Source organism: Oryx dammah, unplaced genomic scaffold (assembly GCF_014754425.2).
Source record: "Oryx dammah isolate SB20612 unplaced genomic scaffold, SCBI_Odam_1.1 HiC_scaffold_7, whole genome shotgun sequence".
NCBI lineage: Eukaryota > Metazoa > Chordata > Mammalia > Artiodactyla > Bovidae > Oryx > Oryx dammah.
Genome location: NW_024070191.1, coordinates 25,865,871 through 25,879,623, shown reverse-complemented (window position 1 = coordinate 25,879,623; position 13,753 = coordinate 25,865,871). Strand labels below are relative to the sequence as shown.

At 35.0% G+C, this 13,753-nt stretch overlaps 1 protein-coding gene across 1 annotated transcript in view; it reads left to right on the top strand.

Moving 5' to 3' along the window:
- Positions 1 to 13,293, top strand: part of PURG (purine rich element binding protein G) — a 39,132-nt gene extending 25,839 nt beyond the window's left edge. Inside the window, exon 2 of the mRNA XM_040242904.1 lies at positions 12,397 to 13,293. Coding sequence (XP_040098838.1) covers positions 12,397 to 12,501 — 105 coding nt within the window. The 3' untranslated portion in view covers positions 12,502 to 13,293. The remainder of the gene's footprint in view (positions 1 to 12,396) is intronic.
- The last annotated feature ends 460 nt before the right edge of the window (positions 13,294 to 13,753 follow it).

The following is a 13,753-nucleotide window of genomic DNA, read 5'->3' as shown; positions in this document are numbered from 1 at the left end:
CAAAGTTTCTGTCACATAATAAGCATTTAATAAACTTAATAACCTCATTATTAACTCTTTCCAACCCGTAAAGTGGATGGTTCTCCAGAAAGTAGAACAAAAGTATGCAAAATTGGAAGGAAGTGGAAGTTTCCTTTTACCAGAGTAACTCTCAGTCAGGTACAGCTGCAACAAGGCAGTTGGGTTAGTTAAAATCTGTTGAAGCTGTTTTCAGTAAAATATAAAAGCCAGCAACTGTGTAGGCAGAAATTTCTTGGACAGGAAACAAAAAGCACTTTATAAAAAAAAAAACAAAAAAACTAGACTTCACCAAAATTAAAATTTTCTGCTCATCAAAAGACACTATTAAGAAAGTGAATAATCTATCTGCAGACAAGGAAGTATCAAAGCATCGTTTCATTGCTGGAGGAAAACAGAAATGCTTTGCTTGACTTTTTTAAAAAGATGATCATTTGGCAGTTTGCATAATTTGGGGCCAGTTGCCCCACAGCTAAAAGGATTATAATCACCTGTTTCCTAGTATTCTTGTAAGTATCCTTAGTGACTTGACAACCTAGGATTTTCTTGTCTTAATCTGCCTCAACTTCCCCCCACCCCACCCTCAACCAACAAAGGAATCTTTGCAGTAACGTAACACCTTAATTTTATGTGCTATGCTGTGCCAAGTCACTTCAGTTGTGTCCCACTCTGCAACCCCATGGACTATAGTCCATCAGGCTCCTCTGTCCATGGATTCTCCAGGCAAGAATACTGGAGTGGGTGGACGTTTCCTACTCCAGGGAAACTTCCTGACCCAGGGATTGAACCCGAGTCTCTTATACCAGATAGGAAAAACATTAGAGATGTTATGTATCTTGTTCAAAATCATTTAACTAGTCGTTTCAGAACTTGAGCTAGACCTTATTAAGTGGTCTTCCCACTACCTAATACCTGCTTCTCTATTATTTTGCTTCAAAATCTGTTGAGGATGGTATATGTGATTCATTTAGAATATGTATTTGTTTTCTCTCAGCTACAAGACTTCTCTCACTCATTTATTTTAAAGTTGAAAGCTATTACAAACAAGATCATGTTTGTGAGTCATTTTTTTCTTCTGAAAAATAGCTGTTTGATAGTTGACAGACACTGTAACCCTTATTTAACCAGAAAATAACCATTATAATTGAGGTCCCAGTTACCATCATGAAGAGGCTCCCATAGACCATCATTCTAACACTGAGCTTTTCCTCATTTTATATCATCTTGGACTATATTTCTTCTATCTTCTAGCACCTGGAATTCTGTTTTTCTTTGGTGCTTATGAACCTTTAAACCTCTCACTATCTCAGAAAATATTTATCTGAAGCATCATACAACCACCCACGCCATTAATTATATAAGTTTTTACCATTGCCTCTAGAAAAGCAAATGGTGTCCCTTAGTGTCAACTGAGTTTTTAAAAGGAAATTTTTTATAGCTGAACATCTAGGTTATCATGTATCAATTTATTGTTGTGGTTTTCCAGTTACATCAATGTATATTTATACAACTTTGGGGGTCAACAATAGCAATAGCAGCAATAATGATGTGGTTTCAGAGCACTGCTTTCATTTTATTTAATTTTTTAAACTTATTTGGCTGCACTGTGTGGCATGTGGGGTCTTACTTCCCCAGCCAGGATTGAACCCATGCCCCTTGCAGTAGAAGCATGGTGTCCTAACCACTGGACCACCAGGGCAACCCCCAGAGCATTACTTTTTTTTTTTTACTAAGTATATGCCTATGTTTTTCCTTTTCAATCACACTGAAGTTTTAATGTATAGTAAGAAGTCATTGTGTGAGGTAAGAAATGACAGTTCCAGGAAATGAAAGCATTCATTCATTGATTCCACGAATCCTTATTGAGTTCCTCCTACAGATAGGCATTGTGCTACGGAAATGGCTTACTTTTTCCATTTCTTCCCTCTACTCCGGTGGAAATGATGAATAGCACTTAAATTAGATATGTTAGATGCCTTTGTATAACATGTCAGTTTAGGACAGCATAAGCCTTTGGTGGGTTAGAAATGGAATTAAAACGAAATAATTTGGAGAAATAAGTATCTGGTTTTCATTACGGTCTTAATTTTGCCTATGAATACTTGGCATCACTTGCACATAAATTCTCTTCAGGATATGTCCGAGTATTACTATTTTCTTCTCAGAACCAGTAGAACTTCTTCACTTTATTTTTAGAATTGTCCAGTAGTGTAATAAGATTATTTTTATAGGAAATTGGGAATTCCTTGAATATTTTACCTCTGATTGTCACCTCTTTAAAGTCAACAAGCTTGGCCCCTTAGATTTGAAGTGGTGAGCTAATCATTAAAAACTAGGCCCCAACCAGTGGCATTTAAATGGTTTTAAAATGTGGCATACTGTATACGCTTGATTACACACCAGGTTGCACAAGGTAATGGAAGAGGAAATGGCAGTCCACTCCAGTATTCTTGCCTGGGAAACCCCATGGAGCCTGGAAGGCTACAGTCCATGGGTCGCAGAGTCTGATGCGACTTAGCAACTTCACTGCCACCACAGCATGAGATAAAATTTTGCTTCCTTCCCACCTAAACGTTTTAAGTCCATCGACCTGCTTTAGATACTAGTGGTCACTACTGCTGCACCTGCATTCACACTTCCTTGGGGAACCAAAACAGGATTGAAGGCCATACTGCCATGATTACTTTTAAGCATTTGAGCCAAAATTTTAATTGATTTTTTTTTCTGTGTGTATAACTTAGTATTTTCACATGAATAAATCTGACTTGGAAAACCTTTCACGTTCTAGGGGTTTTTTTGTTTGCTTGGCCATACCAGGTGGGGCATCCTGGATCTTAGTTCCCCGACCAGGAATCAAACACCCTGCCCTCTGCATGGGAAGCATGGAATCTTGACCACAGGACTGCCAGCGAAGTCCCAATTCTATGGTGTATTTGAAACAGATGTTTTATATCTTTTCTTAGATATAAAGACACATTTACTATGGTCCATAAAAGAATGTGTCTTAATTTTTCTCTACTTACAAAGAGCCCGTTTGGGTTTAGTGCACTGATACAAAATCCATGTCATCTGCAGAGGACATCATAGACCCCATTCTGGGATATGTTGTTCTCTGTGGGGCACAGTGAGGGTAGAAGTTTTGACGTGAAAAAAGAGAAATGACACCAACCTTCACGATGGTTCTTCGGTGGGTATATTTTGCTTAGTTGTAATGCTGTTGCCCTGGGATTTTTTTGGAAGGAATGATGCTAAAGCTGAAACTCCAGTACTTTGGCCACCTCATGCAAAGAGTTGACTCATTGGAAAAGACCCTGATGCTGGGAGGGATTGGGGGCAGGAGGAGAAGGGGACAACAGAGGATGAGATGGCTGGATGGCATCACTGACTCGATCGACGTGAGTCTGAGTGAATTCCGGGAGATGGTGATGGACAGGGAGGCCTGGCGTGCTGCAATTCATGGGGTCGCAAAGAGTCCGACACGACTGAGCGACTGAACTGAACTGAATGCTGTTGAACGTTTTATATTCAAGTTTAATTTACATACAGTTCTTCTTATACCAGTCAGTTTGGGCAAGTATCAAGATATAGAACATTTTTCTCATGCCAGTTCCCATGTATCCCTTCCCAGTCACCACACACACCATACCCCCATCCTGACTTCCAGAAGCAGTCACCAGTCTGATTTCTCACCCCATAAGTCACTTTCATCTATTCTGGAATTTCATATAAGTTGACAAGTATTTTTTGTGTTTGACTTCCTTCACTCGGTCTAGTAGTTTCAGGACCATCCCTGTTGTTGAATTTATATTTCCTTTTTATTGCTAATGATGCTATTTTTAAACAGGCAAAAAATAAGCAGATCTTTTCTGAGTATCTTAACTGAATCATGGCGGCAACCCTGTAGTAAGGATGGAGGGGACAAAATATCTGCTAATATTAATATTAAATGATCGTGCTCGTAACATTCAGGCAACTCTATCTTAGTTATATTCACACTCTTTTGAGAAACCCTAAATTATGCTATTGTTCTATTAAAAACAGAGGTAATGGGGTTGTGCAGTTCAACAATTCAATAGCCAGTGAACGGTTACTTTTTTTTTTTTTTTTTTACTTTATAGTTCTGTTTTGAGCTCAGAAAGTAATGTGAAAAATAATTCCAGGCTAGGAGATACTTCTTATGATATCTCTATATATCTCTATTGTCAAAACATGCAGGAAGGAATGCTTTCATTGTTTATCGTATGGTGATGCCTCAGTTGCTTATACATACTTTTTAAATTATATAATATAAACCTTATGAACTCAGTTTTATTACTGGAAACTCACATTGGTCCATATTTTATGTAATGAAAGGAGAATGGATACAATGACAGCAATATCCAGATTGCATTTTTGTTTTTCTGAAAGTTCTAATTAAATTTACCAAAATTTTGCCATTTTATTTGTTTTTTAATTTTTTGAATTATAATTTACATACCATACAATTCACTTGCTTTACTTGCACAATTCAGTTATCTTTGGTATATTTAGAGAGTTGTACAACTATCACCTCTTACATAGAGATTTTTTTTGTTTTTTGGTTGCTTAGCATGTGGGATCTTAGTTCCCCCAGCAAGGATCAAACCTGTGTCCCCTGCATTGGAAGCGTGGAGTCTTAACTGCTGGACCACCAGGAAAAAATTTAGGAAATTCCTAAATTTTACAATTTTAAGCAAAGAGTCACTGAGATTCTGGGGAGCAGCAATATATTTAAGCAAAGATAATACTGTGATTCTGGTGTGGCATAGTCAATTGTGTACCAATAGATCTGCTGTTGGCTTTTTTAAGAGAATCCTATTCTTGCCAAAGAGGAGTCTGAATTCAGATGTAAGTAGAAAAAGGAGGGGCTTGAGCTGGCCTTTGGCTTAGTCCTTACCTGTCCATGCCACGGCCCCCCTTAAGATTCTGAAATGGGGAGCAGCAGGACCACAAAGAGGTTGCAGGACAGTCATACGAAGAGCACCCCCAACGGGCACTCTCCTAACTTTATGGGAAGGTAGGAGGTCATTTTCAACAATAGTTTATACACCTATTCAGCAAGGGAAAGAGAAACCATATGGTACTACAGTGTTGTATCAGTTCTATGGAAAAACACACTCACAGGAAATATTTGCCAGATCACTGAGAGTATTAATAACACCTCATCTGTTCCCAGTCTCTGAATCCCTCTCATCTACTTATTTTCTCATTTCCTTTGCCTTTCTGCCTGCCACTAAATACACATACTTTCCTTCTTGTCTCTGATAGCTATTTTTCTCCTTATGGTTCCTAAATTATTTTACCACATTCATATTTCATTCTGATTATTCCAGAAATACTGAAATGAAACTCCCCTTTAACATGACCTACTTTAATGTAGAATTTGGCCCAAGTCTTATTTCTCATAAAAAGGCAGTTACATTTAAATTACCAAAAGAATCTCATTACTGTAATTTAACCCATATGGAGGATTTGAAGTGCTATCATACTCAGCTTCAAGGATATATGTTCTACACTCTGAAGATGGTTAACCACTTTTGAGCAGTATGCATGAATTCTCTAAGCAGTTCATCATTTTTTTTGGTTGTAGTAATTAATTTTAATTAACTGTCAATATGTTTGTTGCCATGTGGAGAAGTGAGGATATAGCCCTGGTTCCCATTTTGGTATGCGCAAGGACATGATTTTAATGTTCAAAGTGTAGAGTGGTCTTAGGTTGTGAAATAAAAAATTATATGCCTGATTTCCCAGTGAGCACATGCAGTTTAAAGAGTTTTGGAAGTCCTAGCTTAGCAGAAGTTAAAGTTCATGGTAAATCATCTTTCTTCCACCCATGTATTTATGTTCTGGCTAATAACAATTAGATTTTTGCTTCCTAATTTTGGATAAATAATGTTTTTGCTTCTCTGTCAAAATTAATTAATCTAGCTCTTGTAGAGTGCTGTTTTTATTAACATGTACAGCAGCTTAGAGATTCATGCTCAGTATGATTATCATTTGTGATTTAAAACCAAAAGTCCTCATTTTTACAAAAAATAATTTCACCTTTCTCTCTTTGAAATTGAACATGAGGTCATGAGTCGCACTTAGTGGGTAAGACCTATTCAGAGACATTCATGTAAAGTTGTGGAAGTAGGAGCATGCTCTTAGCTGCTAATTTTGCTGATAATATAAAGTATTTTAATATCCACAGTAGGTTGACATAATTTAAGTAGGTTTATTTAGGATTTAAAAGGCTTGACATGGCATGTTGCAAAAGAAGGCTGTCACCTAAAAATTGGCACTTGCCATCTACCTCTACAAGGATTAAAACATGAGCCACTGCAACTATCGACCTTCAACATCCTCTAAAAGGAGTTCAGGGTGGAGATCAGGAATGAGGCATTCTGTGCTCTGGGAGAAACTGCCAGAACAGGTCTTCAGATAGTAAGATAGTTTCAGGAGAATGGTGTATAAGCCCAGTTCTTGTATCTCCTCATATATAGAAAAGCACTAAAGTCCTTCATGGTGATGTCAGCTCCTTGGGACTGGCAGTGACCGTCATGAGACTAGCAGAAACCTTTGGAAAAAATATTTGCTTGATGCATATATTCCCCCTTCTGCAAAATCACAAATATACTGACCTTCCACCCTACCTGTTTGGGGCAGTTTCTCAGAGCCATCTGAGGTGCTGTCTCCTTGGCTGCAGTCCTCATTTTGCCCCAAATAAAACTATACTCACAACTCTCACATTGTGCTTTTTTTTTTTTTTTTCAGTCAACAAGGCCTAGTGATGGTTTAAAGAAAAAACTTAATACTCAGTTTTTCAAGTATCCACGATATTAAATGTTACAAAGTTATTCTTTTTTCTTAAAAATAAAATTTGTTTTGGTTACCGTACACATTCCCATCATATCAGAGAAGGAAGCACAGCACAACATAGAATTTCAGAGCTGGAAAAGACTGACACCATCTAGTTGAACCTCACCGTTCACCTAGCTCACTAAAATCTCTATCTTCTCAAGGATATTAACTTTCCTGCACTTACTTCCAAAACACTGAAGAACCAGTAGTCCCTGAATTCTTTCACACTGTCTGTGTAGCTATCTTTCCACTCCCTTCTGTTATTCTCCATATTCAAGATGATGATTGCACTGGAAGGATTACTTCCTTGATTATTTTGTGCCTGAATTAGCTTAGGAAAAGAATAGTCTACTGTACATGAAAGTACAACTTCTCATTTAAATATTTGGCAAAAGGCAAGGTGATTCATTCAAAGTTTTAGGAGCGATTATAATAACGGTTGTGTCATTGATATTCTGGTGAGCATATACAACATGGGTTTGCCATTGTGAGTGAGTAATACCACCCTATCACTTAAGACGTGTAATACTACCAACCCTCTGGTAGCAGAGAAGCAAGAGTGGGCAAATGCACCGTTTCAGTTGGGCGTGGGGTTGAGGTTCTTTCTTCTGTTTTTTTCCAATCTCATTTTTCCTTCATTAAGTCAACAAATATTTATTTTGCATACAGCATGACCTAAACAGGTTGCTAGGTCTATAGAGCAGAGAAGCTCTTGCCTTTGACCCCAGGGATCGTATGGTATAGATACATAGAATTGGACAACTGCTTTTGGCTTGGAGAAGATACCTAAGGTCTGAGTAGTTACACCACTGCTCAAGCAGTTTATGAACTTTCCTTTCCTCATAGGAATGCAATGAGAAGTGGCTGTTCTAATCATTTGTAAGGCATTTGGAAATCAAAAGTGCTATACAACAGCTGAATGATATTGAAATACTAAGTAGAAAATACAGTAGAAATAGAAAGAAAGATTAAATTATATGGTAGGAATGGTTCTCATAGGTATTTTCAGTACTTATGTCATCACAATAGCATGCTCCCAGGGAAAAGCTAAATTAGGTAAATACAACTGTTTTTCAAGAAAAAAAATATCTGTGTGTGTCAGCAAAAAAGATTGTGGAATCTTATACTGGGTATTATGTGAGGTAATATATAGTTGGATTATCATACATAGTGTGGAATTTCCACACATCTACAATTTCTATTAGAAATATTATGCATTTCCATTATTTGAAGTATTTCTCTAGTAATTTTTAAATTCTACCACTATCCAAGACTATTACTTACCAACAAGAGAGTATATCTTCATACTCAAAAACTACAAGAAGGTCCTTTAAATTATATAGGAAGGATATTTGTTGTTTCTCTGACTTACCTATTGTATGTTGGGTTGGAGAGAGTTGTTATCAGTGATTTATCATGATTGATCCTTTCTGATTTTACTTGATTTTAAAGTTTGTTACTTTCTCAGAGGATTTCTCAGAGGATACAAATCTCAATTTGTATCCCATTCTATATCCTCAGAAGATAACTTATTGAATTGGGCACTTCTTTCATATGCTTTTATGTGGTCATTTTTACATCCAAGGGAGATTCTCAAACTGTAGAAAAAGGAAGGGGTCCTTTTTTGCTAGTCATTTAATATTCCATGACTGTGAACTAATCCTCATTTTAACATAAGTTATTGTACGTTTTTCCCAGCATTTTCACCCTAATTAAATGAGACACTCCACCACAGTGTTTAACCTGCAGCATAACAATAAACAAGGGGCTGTCATTGACAATCACAATCCCATGTTCTCTCCTTTGAACAATACAATTTTTTTTGGTCACAATTTATAAAGAGACACCTCCTTAGCTTAATGTCATCACATTCAAACTACAAAACTATTAAAACTCTAATATTATGTGGGGGCATTTATTTTAAAATATATATTTATATAATTATTACATGGTAAAGAAATCATTTATTTTATTGTCTTCCCCCAATTCACCAAATTCAATCATATGGAGAGGTTCCACCACGTTTGTCCCAAATGTTTGTGCTTTGTTTTCTAGTGACCTTTTGTCCTTCTTATATGATCTCTCTACATTTCTATTTAGAATAAAGAGATAGAAGCATGAAAATTAATAACCCATGCATCAAACCTTTTTTGCTGTGCTTAATAGGAACAAACACTTAAGGCTAGAAACCTTATGTTTAGTACTGTCTCCAAAGCTCAGTTATTGCATATATTGTCCCTTCAACATTTGAAGAAAGTAAGTATAATATGTAGTCAAATTTTAAAAAAAAAACAGTGTTTAAAAAAAAAAGCACTTAATGTCTCTGCATTGCATGACAGGGTGTGACTAAAATTTGCCTACATAAACTCTCATGATGTTTTCAGATTTTATGGAAATGCTTTGGCTATACTTGGGTTTGAATCTTCATAATGACAAAAGTTCTTAATAGTTATTTTTTTTAAATACACTATACTGTTTTTAGAAAGTTATAATTCATCTTCCTGCTTATATTTGTGCTGTTTGTCTGTACTATACTATTAAAAATAAAGGTAAATTTATATATACTTAGATTTTGAAAAGTAGCATCATGTACATTTTTTAAATGTTTTCGTAACTTGTGGCACTTTGGTAAAGGAATGTGCAATTATAAAAGTTTATGCCATTGTAATTTTTTTTTTAATTCCCAGGAATGACTCTTACGAGGCTTTAAATTAGAAACCAAACCCAGTTTTAAAACTAGCACTTTGGTCCTACTGGTAGTTCCTGTTTTTCTAATTGTATGGAATGTCAACTTAAACCATTCTTTGCAATGCGTTTTACCTTTCCTCTTACATCTAATCTCAAAAATCTTTAAGGAACATTTTAAATTAATACAGTGGTAATTAAGAAAGCATTTTAGATATCATGGCTCTTTAATCTGGTGCCTGACTTTAGCAATTTTCTGATAAAAATAACCAAAATGCCTGAAAAGAATATTTAAACATTTTAATTCATTAGAGCAAAATCAAGTAGTTGATGTCCATATAGACATAATTTATCTTAAGATCTGGAGCTGCCAAGAGAACTAAGGACACAGCTGTGTTTAAAATACCCCCATATCCTCCAAAGAAAAATGACAAGAAGAAATAGAATTCTGTATGATTATGGCTATTGTATATACTTCGATTAGCTTACCAGTATTTTATTCTGATACATCTGTGGGTATTAGAAGCAAAATGAAAACAAATATAAATGCTTTAACATTAGGCATTGGCATCAATATAGATTATGCATAAGCTATTGCAATAAAAACTATTAATTGTGCCTGTATTTGAAGATATTATCTTAGATTTCCTGTGGCCTTTTTCATTTAAGGCTGCACAATCATTTTAAATGTACAGACAACAGAACATATGAATGAATGAAGTCTTGGCCCTGTTTGCCATGAAATGAAGTATTCTGTTGGATTTGGGGAGGCATTGGCCGTTATATATTAAGACATAAACAATTCAGTCACAAGAAACATGTGAATCTTATGTTCAAATCACAGCATTTAGAAATTATACATCTTTCCTTTCCCTCACAAAATGAATTCAGAATTCGCAATTCAAATTTTATCATTTTAAGCTGCTAATTATTAAAAATTACCTAATGTGGATCAAAAGATTAAATGAAATGAAAACTATGAAAGAATGCTAATTAATAGCATAACCCCATATGCTATAAAACTTCTGATAACATTAAGTTTCTTGTAAAGCCTTAAAATATTTTAATGAAAAAGTAATTACCTGGAAAGGAAGGCACTTTATTACCTTGAACTAGCTATATGTCTGTATAGAACTTGTCTAAAATCCCATAAAATATTATTTATCCTTTTATAAATTTATCCTACTTATGTGTTTTTCTAAAGCTTCTTATAATAAAATATAATTCAAACTATTTTAATGTAACAAAATTGCATTACATAATACAACCAATGAACACTACAGGAAAAAACTGAAGTGTAACAAAAGTGTTTGTGATGAAGGCAAAACTGTTAGTCTGAGTTAGTCTACAATCATTTGAGGTTAAAATGTTATAAAATTTGAAAGCTTTTTCACTGAACAATTTTTAGACAGCTTGTGTTTTTTACTCTTATTTTTAATTGGTACTACCTTGTTTTGAAATGTTGATCAAAGATAAGGCCAATCAAAACTATTAAGCCAGCCTGTCATTACTCAAGTTTTAGTTGAGTTTTTTTTTTTTTAATGTAACCCTAACACATTAAGAAATCAGTGTTGCATCTCTGCTCAAATCAACCGTGCCTGGCAAATTACCAGCTTTAAATCGATAACGTGGATGTGCTGCCGTGTATACGTGCTTCCTCGTCAGAACATTAATACTTGATTTAAACAATAGATTTGATTCAACAGAAAAAAAAACAGGACTTTTTTTTTTCAAAAGCTAAATTTTTTTCTCAAGGTACCCCTTACATCTCTCTGATATTTGTAAGGATAGACTAACTTGTATCCAAATGTTTTTCAACACAAGAATATTTCAAAGCAAACAGACTTTGTGATTTTCTGTTTGTTTGTTTAGTTTGAGGGCAGTTCACTTAAGAAAAAAAATCATTTTTCCATAATTTTACTTATTTTTAATTCTTTCTCTGTAGTGGCCATTTTCCTGTCACTAGTCTTAAATGTTTTACTACATGTAAATGTGGCTTCATAGATGCAATCATCATTACATGGTACAGGAAGGAGTCAAGTTTATTAGAAGTCTACTCTTATCAAGAAGAGACTAAAGATAAATTCCATGTCCATTCTTTGGTTTGTTTCTTCGTTTTGTTTTGTTTTTCTAAATAAGATATATTAACCCAAAGGTGTGTTAATGTCATGGCATGAACAATCTTAAATGTAGATCTATGGAGTATTTTGTGATGCTGAGTAACCGACTTTCCTCAAGTCTCTGTGATGCTAAATATTTTCCTTAGAAGGTTTTTGTTTCATGTTAGATTGTTGTTCAGAAAGATGTTGGTCCTAGTGAGATTTTTAAAAACTGGGAAAACAAATGCATGTATTACAAGTATAGAAATGGTGAATTGTAAACTTACCGTATAGTACTGATTCTATTTTCAGAGATGTTTTTGCTGTTAAATATATACAACATAAAATTGCTGCCGTACTGTAATTGAGTACTTTTTCCTAAATGACCCTGTTATCACTATTCCAGAATTAGAAGTTGGGCAGATATATGATTGATTCATGTGTCTGCATAGATGCTTCAAGGTATATTCTTCTCTTGGTGAGTAAAAATATTTTTTCCTTGGCATCAACGCATTGAGATCTGAATATACCTGTATCTATTCTTATTGCACATTTCTTATACAGCATCTTCAAATATGCCAAAATTGGCCTAGACTTAAAATTGAGGGTTTGTTACATGTTTTCTAACAGAAAGGTTTTCAATGATATTCATTATGGGTTTGTACTGTGAAAATAGTGAAAGTCCCTTTAAAATTTCATCTGTGCTAAATATAAATTAATATTTTTTCTTTAGCTCACAAATTACCCTAAATCCAGAGAGAATATCAACCCTTTTCACTGTTGTCAAATCCAGCAAAAGGAACAGCCCTATGACACTACAAAAACAGTAGAGGAATAAAGAATAAATCTCTCATGTTACACTCCAGAATAAAGGCATTCGGTGAAAGAAATGAACCGAAGTTCATCGTGAATGCGAGGCTTCTGTACTTGACATTCCACCACGGAAGGAAAGACAAGTGTCAGCACCACTGGCATCCTTTTCAAACCGATCTGATGTGGAATATCTTCCACCACACTGGAGTACTTCCAGACTCTATTTTGTTTGTTTGTTTTGTTTTAATTCATCAAACCTTTCTGTTTTCAAAAAAAATAAAATTGTTGGCATGGGTAGAGAGATACAGATTTGAAAATACTTTCTTAAGAGATCATGTAACTATATAACTCTGAATTTAAAAATTGAGGAGGCGGGATCATTTCAACCCACCGCCTCTTCCAAGAAAACATGTTTTTAAATCTGTAACTGCTTTAGTGTTAACAGGGTACAAAGTGTTTCTTGTCCTTTATTGTACTTAAAAGGTTCTCATTGATTGGTGATTGTATTGTACTGTATGAAAACGAGTCATAAATTGCCTTGTATTGTTTCTAATAGACCATACCACGTACTACTTCAGTTTTCATGTTCCAGATTTTTCAGTGATGCATGTTAACAGTTAGGTCCGAAAATTCTGTGGTGCTAATTCTTCCATATCCGATGGTGCTTCTGTGGATGCTAACTGCACACATGCTGAACAAAGCTTGAAGTTTAAAACTTTCCTCCCTTCCTCTGTTTATATAAAGTACAATAAAAATAACTTGAATTTGTCTCAAAGTATCACTGACAATCTAATAAACTGGTTTATATGTGTGATTAGTTTGGATTCTCGGTTATTTTTCAGAAAGCAGATTAGTTCTCCTGAGCCCTCATATCAACCCAAAGTAGATCTTACTAGAAGTGTGTATTATGTTATTTGTGCCCCCAAATCTATGGTATCTTCAACAATTTAAATCCAGTTGACCTGGCTTCTAAAATCAAGTTTAGATCAGAGCTATAAAACCTAGACTGATCAAATGTGGAAATAAGTAAGTTGAGAAGAACACAACTGTTCTAAGTATCTATTTTAATATTTTATCAATAAAATTTTATCACCTGGTCCATGAGATAACATTTATATGGAAGCAAGTAGGCCTTCAAAATCTTTAGTACAATGCAAAGACATTGTAAAGACCATTCCTAAATGATATTTAAAGTTGCTCCCCATGAGTATGAAATAGGACTAAAAAAAAAAAATCAAATTGGAACTTTCCAGAACAAAGCCAATATCATGTGCCAG